The following is a 14,749-nucleotide window of genomic DNA, read 5'->3' as shown; positions in this document are numbered from 1 at the left end:
CTCATCTGAGTCAAAAACTCTGGGATGGGGCCCCGTGAAGTGTATTTTAACAGACACTCCTGGTTGTTCTTGATGCAGCTAGACTGCTGTACACGGATGCAGACCACTAGAAACCCTTCTCCCGTCCGGCCTTTTGTCCTGACGCCCTTTGGCTTCCACCACCTCCCTGGGATGCAGGCTTTGCTTTGTGGCGGATGGTGGGACTGGTGGCTGTGGGTGGCGGACAGAGTGCCGCGCTTGATTCTAGAGACCGGAGCCGACTGCTTTGTCATTTCCTGGCTCTGTGACTTTGGGCAAATCACTTGGCCTCTCTGTTTCTTTATCCATGCAGCAGAGTGGTTACCTACCTCACAGACTTGTGTACACTGAATTAAATACTAATATGTGTAAACGTGGCCAACAGCATCTGACACTTAGAAAGGTGTTCAATAAATAGCTTTTTAAAATCTCAGCTAGACATCCAGAAAACGTATCTCTAATCCCTGAGGGACCCATGTTGAAATGGGGCCATGGGCTGCAAGAGCTGCAGTCTCTTATTCCCCTCTTTATATAGGATGAGATAAGAGGGGGCAGTCAGGAGGAGGAGCCTGAGGGATTGAGTCCATGAAGGGTTGGCAAACTGGTGGTTGGGCCTAATCTGGCCTATGCTTGGTTTTGTACAGCTGGTAAACCTGGAATGGGGTGTGTGTGTGTGTGTGTATTTTTATTTTTTGGCTTGCCTTTAATTAGACTGAACTCTTGCAGTTTTAAAAGTGGAATCAATCAGAAGGCATGGGTATCGGGAAGTAATTTTCCAATACTTGTAAACTCAAATTCTTCTTTGGAGTAAAGCAGGCTTTTGTTTGCTGATCAGAGGGTTACTTCTGAGTTGCAAAAAAAAAAGTCCCTATTCAAACCAGGCTGCCACAATTGGACAGAAAGCATAAGCATGTTTTTTTCCTTGCATCTGGGTTTTTATATTTTTAGGGGTCAAAGAAAAATCAAAGAATGGGCTATGTGAAAATTATATGAAATTCAAATTCCAGCTTCCATAAATGAAGGTTTATTGGAGCACAGCCACCCCATTCACTTGATACTGTCTGTGGCTGCTTTTGTACTAGAGCAGCGGAGTTGAATGGTTGTGACTGAGCCCGTGTAGCCATCAAAGCCTAAAGTATTTGCTATCTGGCCCTTTATAGAAAAGGTTCGCTGACCCCTGGGCTGCATAGAAGATAAGAGAATAGACACAAGACATGATGCAGAAGATGGAGATAATAACACACATTGCTGAGCTCTGCCAGGCACTGTGCTAAGCACTTCTCACGCTTATGCCATTTAATTCTTAACACAAGTATATCATTATCCCCATTTTTCAGGTGGGAAAACTGAGGCTTATAACTTGCTCAGGGCCACAGAACCTATAGGCAGAGGAGCCAGGATTTGAATTGAGGTCCAGTTGCCTTCCCAGCCAAGCTTGGAACCACTGTGCTCTCCTGCCTTGCGGGGTTAAGTGGGTCAGGTTAGAAGAGACTTAGGGTCTCTGAGCTGTGCCAGGCGATAGATGGAGGGCAGGTTGGTAGCTGGCTGACGGGAGACAGGGGTGCCTTGTAGTCTGATGAAAACTCAGGATGACTAGATTTTGAAATGTTTATGGGGTTCGTTTAATGGAAAGAAGAGGGGCAGGCAGGGAGAGAGAAGCCCTTATCACAGCAGATACCTCTGGGCTTAAATCACGTTCTTCCCGACCCGTAGCGCCAGCAGCCGTGGAAAAAGTGCTTATGGACGTCTCCCTCTCCGGGTCTGTTCATTAGCCCAGCCTGCTAATGAGGGGAGGTCATTCTGAGCCCACTTCAGGCTTAAAAACAGGGGAGCGCAAGTCAGTGAGTCAGAACTGGACAGGAGAGTTCTGTGGCCTTTTTGTCTGTAAAGTAAGAATGTCAAGAACAATTGTTTCTTCATTACTGTGAATGTGAGCCTTGTGTTTTCAAAGGTCAGCGCCTGTGAGCACATCATGGTTTAGAGTGGGTTCCTATGGTAATTAGGCCATCGTGACTGAGGGCATTTTGTGTCAGGCAATGGGGTGCTGGATTTTCGTCTTTCTGAGCACAGCGTGCTTGTTTCCTGCAAATGTAACCATTTCTTTTTTCCCTCTTTTCTGCCTGTTTGCCTCCTTTCTGCGCCACACGTAGTTCTGGAGTCAGAGAATTCCTCAGGTATGGTTTCTCTTGTATCTGTTCTATCCTTGCCTTCCACTGGGAACCCTTCAACCAGAGGGACCCAAGGAATGTTCCTGAGAGTGAAGGGTTCTTTTTTTTTTCTCATCCCTCAGATGAGTGGAAGCTTTCTTCCAATGCCGATGCCAATGGAAATGCCCAGCCCTCTTCACTCGCTGCCAAGGGCTACCGAAGTGTGCATCCCAGCCTTCCCTCCAGCAAGCCCCAGGTAGGCGTGTGCCCAAGGGCAGGATGGGGACCACTCTTGAGCCGGATAGCTTACACTTGTGCCTGCCCGCTCACTCGGCTGGATGATGGACTGGGTTCTGAGTCGCACTTTTGATCAACTCTGGGAAAGCCCCAGGAGGACCAGAGTTAGACAGGAGTTGGGGTCAAGGAAAACGGAAGCATAGGGTGAGGCTGGTCTGTACCGAGCAGCAGAAATATCAGCCTAGTGTTTCCTAGGTTTGAAACGTGTATGGAAATGATCTGAAAGAGGGAATGCCAAGCCAGGAAAAAGGTCTGAACCTATTTTATAACAACTCTTTAGAGTATAATATTCAAAAAGAGAGTCCACTCCTGTGTTTAGTCCATTAATTTGCTAGAGTTGGAACTGTAAGAGTTCCAGCAACTCTGTCCTTATGGCTTTTAGATTAGGGAGCTGCGGCCAGCGCTTAATCTAGCAACCCAGAAGCAGCAGACGGAAGTTCAAATGGCTTTAAACTGCCTAGCACTACCCTACAAAAGAAAATCCCCCACATGGTACACATGGGAGGAGGGATAATTTTGCTGAAGTTTTCCTCCCAAGTTGTTTTCCTGATCTTTCTTACTTCCCCTCCCTGTTGCTACTTTGCCAGCTTGATGAAAGGAATAGACCCTGTTGTAATTCAGGCAATCCGTAAAGAGTGTTTTTACATAGCGGAGTAACAGCCATCGAACGGAGCAATCCATTCTTTTAAAAAGAGCTGTGCTGCTCAAAAACAGCAGAAATGTGTTCCTTACGCAGTCCGCCTCCCCACGCCCGCCTTCTGTGCATGTACTCCCAGAACTCCCCAGGAACCCAGGGAATCCACGTGCCTTCCTACTTCCCACCCTGCTTTTCCAGTGATTCTCTGGGTTCTGCTCGTGGGGACATAAAATTGCACTCGTCCCTGGAATGAAATTGAGTCGGAGATGATGCCTTCCCTCCCCTCTGCAGACCCCATCTCCACAGGCTTAAAGGAAGTTTCTGAGTTGTGTGCAGCCTCGCTCAGCACCCTGTTCCCTGATCAAAGTCCCCCCTGTACCCCCACCCCTGGTGCAGGGCCACTGATGAGAACCAGGAGCTGCAAATGGGCCTGGCCTCCTGAAGGCCTCATTAGATTCGGGACGTGGGAGCTCCCTTGTCCAGCAAATGATGTGCCATCGTTTCTAAGCCCTTTCCCAGCATCTAAGTCTGCTGCTGGTGGCGGGCACAGTTCCTTCTTAGCACTCTTCAGGTTGGATACAGTTGGCTCTGTACCTGGGGTAGGAGATAGTGCTGATTAACCCCGGGCGCATGTGGAAGCACAGCCTCTTCCACTATCAGTGACTTAGCCCGAAGGGTAGCTCACTAAGTCCTTTTGGCTTCTAAAACAGTTCTTCTATAGAGAGGATTTTAAGAGCATGTCAAGTGAACAAAAATCCCCTTTAAATACACTTACTGCTGGCAACTTTGTCGAGCGTTTGTTGAATTCAGATCACTGTGTGAAACATTGCCCTCAAGGAGTTTGTGAGGGTGAGCCTCAAAGCAAGGATGACCATTCTAACAGTGCCTACGAATTGTGTACGCATCTTCTCATCTCTTACTGTCTGAGAAGTTTCTTTGTAGTGGGGTGTCTGCAACGATACCTGGCAGGTTGCTGAGATAAGAGGTTTTCTGTATGTTCAGTGTAAAGTTGACCGTCCAGCTTTCAAGAGCCTTTAGGTCATAGATTTGTTTTCTGAATGCAAAAATGACTTCTTGTTTCCATAGCCATGGCCAGAGCTAATAGAGTATGCTGATTTAGATGGAGCTTGGGTAATTGGGCTGCTGACTGCCCTGGCTTGGTTTCAGATGAAGACAGCTCTCAGACCCCTGCAGACCTAGCATCTCTTCCTAAGGAGGAGTCCAGGGACTCATGGGCCAGAGGGGAATCCTGTGTCCTGCTGCTCCCACTTCTGCCTTTCCTCCCACTGCCCTGCTCACCTTACCCCCGGGGACAGGCAACCAGGGCTTTCCCACCTCTGACAGCATCATTGTAGCGGGCCCCAATGGAGCAGGGACTGGTAGTTTCTGCAACTGTATACACTGGGATCATGGCAGATTCTTCAAGCAGCCTCATGGTTTTCACTGTCCCATCTTCTAAAAAGATAAATGGAATTTCATTAGTAGCTAGCTGGGGAGAAGTGCCAACTGCCTAGGTGGTTCCCACCGTGTTTACAATAAAAGAGAAAGTAGTTCCTTCCATGTAAAGCGACTGTGCCTACCCTCCTCCTTCTCAGAGCTAAAAGGAGCCCTAGGACAGGAAGGCCTTGGCTCCAAGAACGTTGTCAGCACTCTGGGGAAGCATCCTCTCTACAGGGTCAGGGCCCTGGGAAGCTTCAGCCCTGATGTAATTCAGCCCTGGCCCCTTATATGGCCACAGCCACATTAAGTTAAAAACTCACTGAAACCAGTTGCTATCTTTAGACCAGAAGGAATCGCATGGGGGACACTTGAGCTCAAAATAATTCTGAACCTCACTCAAAATTGCCTTTTACTGACCTCCCTGACCACCAATATCAGCTCGCCTTGGTGCATGCTCATTCAAGTGTTTTGTTTCTAGAGAGCATTGTTTTAGTCCAATAGCACACCCCAACTTCCAGCCTAAGTTCACCAAGAGAGTGTACACCTGGAAGGTTCTGCTCCTGCCGGTGGCTGAAAATACATTTTGTATTTTTGGTTGGTGGATATATGGCCACATTCGACGGGCACTGTCCTGGGCTCCCTGTGGAGAGGCTAGGCATCTAGTTAGCCTAAGGGGTAGATTGTTTACTGTCTCTCGGTTGATAGTATAGTCCAGACCCATACTTTATTTCACGTATTCACCCTCACTAACATCTGTTCCCCTGCTGCCTGCACTCTGCAAAAAAATAGAAAGGAAATACAGAATAGCCCCCAAATAGACCACAGCCTTCCACTCTCCCAGTTTAGGGTTATAGTCCATTTACCATCCAAACTCTGCCTCACCTGTGCAGTTTAGTGGAAGGTTCTGGTTTTCTTCTCATAGTGGGTGATCTTTAAAGATAGGGGCCAGTGGAAAAAGTCTGGGTGTCTTAAGTTGCTGTAAGAAAATAACAAAGACAGGTGATTCGATGAGCAGACATGTATTTGTCACATGTCTGGAGGCTGGGAAGTCCAAGGTCAGGCGCTTGTCTGTTAGGTTTCTGGTTAGGGCTCTCTTCCTGAAGTGCAGATGGCCCCCTTCTCCTGTGACCTCACCTGATGGAAGGAGAGGGCGCTGGTCTCTCTGGCTCATCCTATAAGGATGCCGGTCCCATCACCGGGTCTCACCCTCATGACATCACCTAACCCTCATTACCACCGACAGGCCCCACCTCCAAATGCCATCCCTTGGGGTTTGGGATTCAACTTGTGAATTTTGTGGGGACACACATCCAGGAAATAAACGTTCCTTATGGCCTAATTCCCAGCTGAACTACAGGTTCATAGATGGCTCTCCTTGACATGAAGATCATCTGGAGATTTATCCCTTTCCCCGACCCTCTGCCCCACTGAGCCCCAGGAGGAGCTAGGGGCCGTGTTGAGGGAGAGGAAATGAGATGAGGGCTGCAGTTTTCTAGCTCTGAGCCTGGAACCAGAGCTTTGCACAGAAACCACGAGCCTGAGGCTGATCACCCTTTTCTAGGATTGTCTGTGCCTCGTGGCCAGATGGGGATGGGGAATGGGCTGAAATCAGGTAAACCAGGCACCATCAGATGCCAATACAGCTGGCCAGTCAGTTGCTTCATGGCTTGCCCCTTTGTTCTGGGTGCATCAAAAATAGAAGACAACATGCTTTTAATCTCATGACTGTCTTCCTTCTAATAAGTGGTTCCATCAAATTGTTTCCTAGGAGACAAGAGCACTCATGGATTCTAAGTCTTTAGCAGTCTCTTCTTGGTAGGCTTTAACTTACTTTGCTGTGGGATTGAGTGCTGAATCTTAGGGACTCAACTGAGACTTTGCCTCTGGTGAACACAGCTCTGAATGATTCTTCCGGTCCTACATTTCCTAAGGGAAAAGAATGAAACACACTCAAGAATTTGAGGGAACTCAAAGCTTGGAAGCCAAAGGCATGGAGTGGAAAGTCTTTGAGGAAAGGAGGTGGGAGAAGGCTGGGAGCTCGTAGGCTTCTTCCACTGGCACTTAGCCCTTGGGCACCCTTGTTGGGTCAGGAGGTCCCAGGGGGTGCAGGTCAGTCCAGAACTAGTGTCAGACTGACTTAGCACTTGGGCCAAGCTCAGCGTCGTGTGATGTAGTGGGGAGCCAGCCTGCCTCTTCAGGTGAGTATGATCCAGTTCTTGACTTTATCGTGAGGAGAAATGAACAAGCCAGGAGGAGTCTAAGCTGAGGGTTTGCTTACAGTCATGTCGGGAATTGTTTTTTCTTCAGATCATGTTGTGCTGCTGTTTCTAATGGTCATCCTTCTTCCCGTTTCCCCTCCTCTTTCTTTCTTTTTACTGTGTCTCAAAAATACTATGAAGGTCCTCTCTCCCCCACGCCCTCCTTTCCACAAAGAGGACCGCTTTGCATGGCAGCCCCCCAGCACCCGCAGTCCCTCCAGGGACTCACTCTACCTGAGCTCACCAAAGCCTTACCTCCCACCTGGCACCCTCAGCCAGCAGAGCCCCTCACTACCCCGGCCCATCTCTGTACCCCTGGCAGCCGGATCAGCCCCTCGAGGTGTGCCATGTCCTGGGCCCCCGCTTCCAGGTTCCACATTCCCTGGCGCTTGGTCCCAACCCCAGCAGCGCTGTGCAGCCGCCAGGACAGTCGATAGAGAGAATGTGAGCTCTAACCCACATCATGAGGCAGTTGGGAATAAAAAGGTCAGCAGCTTATATGTACCTTGTTTATCCCGTAACGTTTGCCCGGTGGCATCGGAAAACCTCTCTGGTGTTGCACGTGACCCAGCCAAAGGCACTGAAGCTACAGGCACTCGGGCACCGGCTCCCACCATTGTCTCCCGCATAGCCGGCACAGGGACGCCACCCTCTGCTGCTCCTCCCAACCCTCCCAAGCTATCCTTTGACATCCGTAAAGATGCCGTTGGCTGTGGCCAGAGTCCTTCCCTGGGGCCTTGGCCTTCGTTCCCAGACGCGGTGAGAGCACCTGGGCTAGGCCCCCAGGTTACCTCTGATCCCGAAAACCGGAAGAAAAAAGAACCTTACCTTTTGCAGCCGTGTTATCCAGCCAAGGCAAGAAATTAGGAAATGTGTGTGTGTCTTCTCCACCGTCTCTTCTCAAAACTCATGTGAGCAGCTCTTTTTTTGTTTACTGGGCCACCCTACCCTCCCTCTCCTTGTTAATAATGCTGCAGCTTGATCCCAAATTCTTCTCTCTAAACATCTCAGCACAGTCCTCTCGATCTCCCTGCCTCTTTCCTGTAAATATGTAAGTATGCTGGGGCGTGGAATCCGTAGACTAATAACATGGTGAGATATGTGTTTTATAGATTTTGTATCAAGATGCCGGAGAAATGGTCTTCACTCCCAAGCTTTCAGGCTCTACAAGCCATTTTGGGGGTTAAACACAGCCTGCCTGCCTGTTGTTCTCTTTCTCTCTCTCTCTCAAGTGTTAAAAGGATTCAAAAATAGATGGATGGAAAGTAAAGTTGGATGGGGTTCCCTCTGTGTCATAGAGTGTCAGGAGGCCAGCTGGCTAGCGCTGACTGTCTCATGTACTCGGAGGAAAGGGCACTGATTAAATATTTCTCAGAGTACCTCACTGCATGTCCACTCTCGACTGTTTAAATATGGAATTCCTTCTTCCCCGCGCTTCCCCTTCACGTAACGACCCCCTTGTTTCCCACAGGACGCCACTTCCTCCAGCCCAGCCCCGCCTGAGGTAATAGTTGTCCCTCTCTACCGGGTTAATACCGACCGAGGGCACGAAGGCACTGACAGACCTCCAGCATCTCTGGGGCCCCACGGCCCCCCGGTCCCGGCGGCTGCCCCTGCCGGCTCACCTCTGACCTTCCCGACTCTAGACGATTTCATTCCCCCTCATCTGCAGAGGCGGTCCCACCACAGCCAGCCAGCCAGCGCCCCTGGCTCCCTCCCCCCAGCTAGCCAGACTCCACCGTCCTTCTCACCGCCGCCTCCGCTGGTCCCTCCGGTCCCCGAGGGCCTCCGCAGAGTCTCGGAGCCTGACCTCACGGGAGCTGTTTCAAGTACCGTAAGCCTTGCGGGATCCCCTGTCTCCCAGCTTTCCTGAATGTCTGCTCCCGGCAGTCAGAAAACAGCAAACCAACCCCAACCCCTTTCTCACTGAAGCACTAAGTTCTGAGAGCGACGTCGGCCGCCCTGTGTGTGTGTGATGACCAGGCCCGTGTTTGCTTTCACTAGCGCATGCCTCCCCTGTGTGCTCCATGGGCCCCCGTGGCTGTTCACCAGTCTGTCTAGACGCTCTTCCTCTCTGTTCTGTTTGGAATGCACATCTTCCTGCAGAGAAAACCACTTCCGTGGCCTTTCCTTGGACTAGCTGTGCTCTTTGGGGGGCCGGGCAGATGTATGGAGAGCTGAGGAGAGCTGCAGAATTGCGTGGAAAAGCCAGCAGCAGGCACGGTGCTCAGCGTTTCTCTAGCAGGGAGCAGGGAGGTTCTAGGGGAGGCAGAGATTCACTCTTGTTGATTCTGCAAGCTAGCAGGCTTTCTTTTATATACAGCAATGGCAGAGACTGGGTTTTACAAAAGGAGTTTAATTGAGTATGTGGAGAGACAAGCCTGGTACAAGTGTTAGCACTGTTTCCTCAAAAGGAAGAACGTTGTCGAGGCCCCTGCATAGTGGCCACCAGGGAATTTTGAGGCAAAACAGTGCTCCAGCGGTCATGGGAAGTTAAGTGTCCTGACACTTCAGGTCTTGATCTGAGAGGGACGCGTCCCATCATAGTGGGAAAGCCAAGAGCTTTAGAGGAAAGACTGAGTCAAAGGACTAAGTCTGTTCTCTCCTCAGGGTCTCTGGGAACCGAGAGGCTGAAAGAGCCTCAGTGTGAGTCATAAAATGGGGACGCATGATCTGCTGGGGCTGTGGGCGCAGTGGGACCAAGTACAGAGAAGTTTCTCTTTCAGGGCTTGGCACAGAGAGGGTGCTCAGCAAATGTCAGCTTTGGTGCTGAGGGCGTGCCCTAGCAAACGAGCCAGAGCCCCTCAAAAATAAGTATCTGGCTAGTTAACCATTCATCATTGAGTTCCGGTTGTGTTCTAGGTATTCTGCTAAATGCTGCAGGCACAACCATGAACAGGATTTATCGGAGTGGTATGTAGGTGCTCAAGTATAGTGCTCATGGAGTCCTCTGAGGTTATACTCCTAGAGTTTCTGATTGAGTGGGTCTGGGGAGGGGCTGAGGACTGAGGCTTGGTAATAGGCATCGGGGGGAATTCTGATGCTGAGGATCTGTGGACCGACCACATTTTAAGATGTAGTGACCTTGTGGGTCATGCAGTTGGCTGATGTAACTAAATGTTCCTTAAAGAGGTGTGCCTACAAAACTGGCTCCAGTGGCTCATGAAACATCAGCCAGTCATGCAGAGAGCCGGGAGTAAGCTTGTTTTTTTGGCTTGTAAGAGAAATTACAGTGAGCTATCAGGTGAAAAGCTGAGAAAGGCTACATCCCAGGCTTGGTCCTCTGCTCAGACCTCTAGATACAATGTGATGCAATTAAATGGAAAATGTGAGTCACTTCTTAGTCGTGTCCGACTCTGCAACGCTGTGGACTATAGCCTGCTGGGCTCCTCCATCCATGGAATTTCTAGGCAGAAATTCTGGAGTGGGTAGCCATTCCCTTCTCCAGGGGATCTTCCCAACCCAACGATCAAACCTGAGTCTCCTGAATTGCAGGCATTCTTTACCCTCTGAGCCACCAGGGAAACCCAATGGTTAGGTGAGGACCTGGCGAAATGTGGCCCAGGAGCTTAGATATCCTAGCTTCGAGCCTTGCCCCTCAGCTCTGTTGGAGAAAGATGCTAGATTATTCACTGATGCGCTTTCCTCACCCCAGCTCAACTTAGAGATGAATTTAGAAGCCACTCTTGTTTTGGAAAGTACAGGCAGGGAATGTTTCTTTGGAGCAGCGTGTAAAGCCAGTCTTGTTCTTATGGCGCCAGAGTATCATCATGAGTAGCGCTGTTGTGTATTCTACACTTTGGGCTTCCCTGGTGGCTCAGCAGTAAAATAATTTGTAACAGAAGAGACATAGGGGATGTGGGTTTGGTCCCTGGGTTGGGAAGATGCCCTGCAGGAGGGCATGGCAACCCACTCCAGTGTTCTTGCCTGGGGAATCCCATGGACAGAGGAGCCTGGTGGGCTACAATCTGTAGGGTCACAAAGAGGTCACATGACTGCAGTGACAAAGGTGGCTCTACCTTTGTCCTTTGCTTAGATCTAGATTTTCATATTGAGTTTTTTTCAAGTGTACCAGGAAAGATTAGTTGGGCCAGTATCTTCAGTTTCTCAAACTTGTCTGGTCAGCCTGGATAGACTTCCCAAGTGGACTTCCTTTGGCCTGATAACTTCTGGTTTGGCCTTGGGTACAGAGTAACAGGTGAAAAAGGAAACTGGTCAGATTCCTGCATTGAGTGAGAATTATCAAGAGAACCAGGAGCTCCTGTGGATGGTGGGCAAACCGTGAGTTTATATCTGCTCCATTTGCAGTGATTGAAGAGTAAGAAGGAAGAAAATTTCATGTTAATCGATCCAAGTTCTTTTAGCCAATAGTCATTTTTGTGATGTTCCAGAAATAAGATTTATGCCAGAGTAAAATCTAGGAGATGCTTAATGTTCATGTGATCCACCCAGGCACTTACACTTTAAAGAGCTGTATGCCTGACTTTGTGTGTGTCTCTTGAGTGCATTGTGGCAGAGTTTTGACACCACTATATCATTTGTCTTTATTACATCACTTTGGAAGTAAATGAGTACAGGTATAGTTGTTTTTGAGGCACTTTTGTCCAAGATCATATTTTGTCTCTCGAGTCTTGGAGAAAGGTTTTATTCACTAAATTGAGCTGCCACTCATAACTAACAGCTGTTAAAAGGTGGGCTGATCAAGCCGGTATTTCTAAGGAAGCCCCTACTGTGTGTCAGGTGCTGTCCTGGGTGCTGACACGCACATCCTCTCTTTTGATGGGCACGTGTTCCCTTGCTACAGAAGTTGTAGCTGGTAGATGTCTCCTGTCATTCCTGTGGCGTTTACTGAGCGCTGGGGTCTGCAGGTCATTGTGCTAGGTGCGGGGCGGGGGGGCGGGGGGGGGGAGATAAGCAAGGGAGGCGGGGCCCCCGTCCCGCAGGTGCTTATAGAGTCCTTGGTCTCTGGTGGAGCATACTGATTGCTTTGAGCTACACTTTTATCTGGAAGGTAACTATCAGTCTTGTTCTTCAAACCTTTTATTCTGACTTTAGGGTCTGTAAGCTTCAAAATAGAAACTTTGCAAAATTTATAGGAGTGATAGAGGAAACTACATATCCTTACTACATTTTGAGATCTTATTTTCATGTCTCTAAAAAGACGGATATGATTCCCATTATGCAGATTGTAATAGTAGTAGTAGTAATTTTATTGGTACTTCTGGCAGACACCTCAGACTCTCAAAATCAGGATTTTCATAAGTCTTCAGAGATCTTTGTGACTCAGTATTGGCGTGAAAAAATGCCACAGTAGGAATAGATAATGTCCTAGCAGTTGAGTGCTGGTAGGGTTGTTCAGCGGTACAGATGAGAACAGCTTTCCAAGAGCTCCAATACTTAACTCTTCCCTGTTCTTATTAATACGTCGATGGCTTCTTGTCCTCACAGTGTCTCAGTGTTTCTTTACATAAGTACTAAACTTTCCTGATTTTCCCCCAATTAAACCAGCTCTCATTCTGAAATTGCATTGTGGATTGCATGAGTTTCGCATGTTATGCTACTTTGATTTGAATTGGCTTTTTCAGTAACCGGATTGAGCCACAGTTTTGACCAGATGAAAATAATGAATGATGTTGCTGAGACTTCGAGTAACATTTACCTTCCTTCTCTCCCCTTACTAATCCCAACAAAAAGAATAAACACTCCACATTAAACTCCTAACTGGAACCAACATGTCTCACTGGTTACATTTCTTTTTATATTTAAGGTCCTTGTAAAGCTTGAAATCTCTTCTTTTTAGAAAGCCTTATCTCTTGGTTTCATGTAGTTGCATTGAGTAACAATGATTGCTTCCTTTTCAGGACTCGAGCCCTCTATTAAATGAAGTTTCTTCATCCCATGCTGGAACTGATTCCCAGACCTTTGCATCAGTTAGCAAGCCATCATCTGCCTACCCCTCCACGACGATTGTCAATCCCACTATTGTGCTCTTGCAACACAATCGAGGTAAGGGGTCTGCGAGGTGCACCCCGCCCCCAGCTGGTCAGAATCAGCCTAGCTGTCCTGTGATGTCTGCGGCAAGGATTCTGCCATTCCACAGAATTTTTCACAAATCCCATTCTTCCCCCAAGGCCGCCTGCCCCAGCTCACTTACTCCAATGACCCACAAAGTAGATCGCAACAGCAGACAGAGGCCCCTGTGTGGGGATGCGGCCAGGTGTCTGAATAAGCAGGTGACGTGTGTCCCAAAGCCTGGGTATTCAGTTTTCCTCAGATGGGAGCTCCAAAAAGAGAGAAAAGACAGAAAGGACAATGTCTGCCCCTTAATTCCTCTCATGGGAATTCTAGTCAGAGCTTTGCTGGGAAAATCTTGGTGCCGTCATCTCTTTTAAGTACCATTCTAAATCCTGAAGTTCTGTGACATGGAATTTCTAGAAAGCAAAATTTCGAACACCAAAATTAAAAATAAAACCTACCGGATGGGAAATTTTTAAAAATAGAAACTGCTTTTGTGTCTCTACAACAGAAGCTTTTGAACTTTCTCTTAGTGACTCACGGGCTCCATTCTCCAGAAGTCGCTGCACTGGGCGCCCCCTCAGCAGCGCCCTCTGGGGACTTGGGCCTGGGGTGATTCTTTGCCCCTTATGCTAAGTGGCCCCAGACAGCGCTGCTGAGGGCTTTCCTGTTTGTTTTCTAGAGTTTCTCTGACTGCTTCTGGTTGGTTCTTCCCCTTCTCTGAAGGGGTGTCTTAGGGGAAACAAGAGGTAAGGTAATCATTGAGGTAATCATTGTGTATGTTGGCCTTTCTGCTTTAAAATTACAGAAGATGATTCTAAGTCCCAAGTTTTCCTTTTTGTAAAAGTTTAATTTAGTTATTTGGCTGCACTGGGTTTTGGTTGCAGCATGCTGGGATCTGTTTCTCTGACCAGGGAACAAACCTGGGCCCCCCAGCGCTGGGAGCACAGAATTCTAGCCACTGGTTACCTAGGAAGTCCTGAAAGTCTTCATTTTTGAAATTCCATGCAGGAATGAACTTTCCCTCTACAAAAGTCCTTTTCACTGTAAAATGTAAAGTTTTAAAGCAGTTTCCTAATGTAAAGGGGGCTCTTGAGTCTGAATTTCAAAGCACAGTTGGAGGTTTAATCATTGTATTCAGAGCTCTGCTCAGTACCGAATCTTCCTTGACTGCCTGCTCACCCACTTCATAGTTTTCCTCCCTGCCCCTCCCTCTCTGTGTTAACTTGGATGAAAATCGACTGGAGTCTATTTTTAATTGTTTTCCATATTAAATGGAGTTCTTCTGTTTCCTGTCTCTAACTTGAAAAGCAGATGAATGAAACATTTTCTCTCACTTAAAATCTTCCCACTGAAATCTTAGTTATTTTAGTAATCCTGTTTTTTCATTTTGCGGGGCTCCGCTATTAATTTTCACCCATGAATCTGTGTCCTTCAAAAGATGAAGAGTCCCAACCCCACACTAAGCTACAGAAGAGCCCATTTTCCTTCCAGCAGTGGGATACCCCTTACTGGCAGTAGCTTTTTCTGCCCAGAAAGTGTCCGTTATGCAGGACAAAGTGAAATTTTGGTTCTCTATGAACTTCTTCATGACTCATCTTTTTAAACAAAAAACAAAACTCACTCAAAAAGAAGCAAGTTAGTTCCCAGAAGGAAAGGCATTTTCTCTAAAGACAAGATTTATTGCCGAGGCAACTTGGTTTTTGGGAAATGCCAAGTGTAATGCCAGCTGCCTCTGATGACACCTAGTGCGACGTTTCTGGGCACAGTGGTGCCTGCAGTTCCTTTTTGTTTCTTCCCTGAACAAATGGAATCTTCTTGTTTACTCAGATGCCTTTGGTTCTTGCCTTTCTCTTTTGTCCCATGTCCTGCCTTGGGGCTTAAACATCAGAACCTTGCAGCCTGATCACACGTCCTTCTGAAAAGGGTTCAAATAC

At 48.1% G+C, this 14,749-nt stretch overlaps 1 protein-coding gene and 1 long non-coding RNA gene across 51 annotated transcripts in view; one reads left to right on the top strand and one right to left on the bottom strand.

The window, feature by feature from the left end:
* Positions 1 to 14,749, top strand: part of SORBS1 (sorbin and SH3 domain containing 1) — a 233,151-nt gene that overhangs the window by 133,520 nt on the left and 84,882 nt on the right. For 26 of the 50 annotated variants that reach the window (XM_069568132.1, XM_069568100.1, XM_069568104.1 and 23 more), the window contains 4 exons: positions 2,169 to 2,192; positions 2,309 to 2,421; positions 8,269 to 8,631; positions 12,659 to 12,803. In XM_069568132.1, coding sequence (XP_069424233.1) covers positions 2,169 to 2,192; positions 2,309 to 2,421; positions 8,269 to 8,631; positions 12,659 to 12,803 — 645 coding nt within the window. The remainder of the gene's footprint in view (positions 1 to 2,168; positions 2,193 to 2,308; positions 2,422 to 8,268; positions 8,632 to 12,658; positions 12,804 to 14,749) is intronic. The other 24 variants (XM_069568140.1, XM_069568138.1, XM_069568114.1 and 21 more) reach the window with 3 other exon arrangements.
* Positions 701 to 6,180, bottom strand: LOC138427962 (uncharacterized). The gene is made up of 2 exons (XR_011252232.1): positions 5,422 to 6,180; positions 701 to 4,554 (listed from the first exon to the last, which is right to left on the bottom strand). It is a non-coding gene; the product is annotated as an uncharacterized lncRNA (long non-coding RNA).

Source organism: Ovis canadensis, chromosome 22 (genome assembly GCF_042477335.2).
Source record: "Ovis canadensis isolate MfBH-ARS-UI-01 breed Bighorn chromosome 22, ARS-UI_OviCan_v2, whole genome shotgun sequence".
NCBI classification, from domain to species: domain Eukaryota; kingdom Metazoa; phylum Chordata; class Mammalia; order Artiodactyla; family Bovidae; genus Ovis; species Ovis canadensis.
The sequence above is the reverse complement of the archived record's forward strand: the minus strand, read 5'-3'. Positions and strand labels throughout refer to the sequence as shown.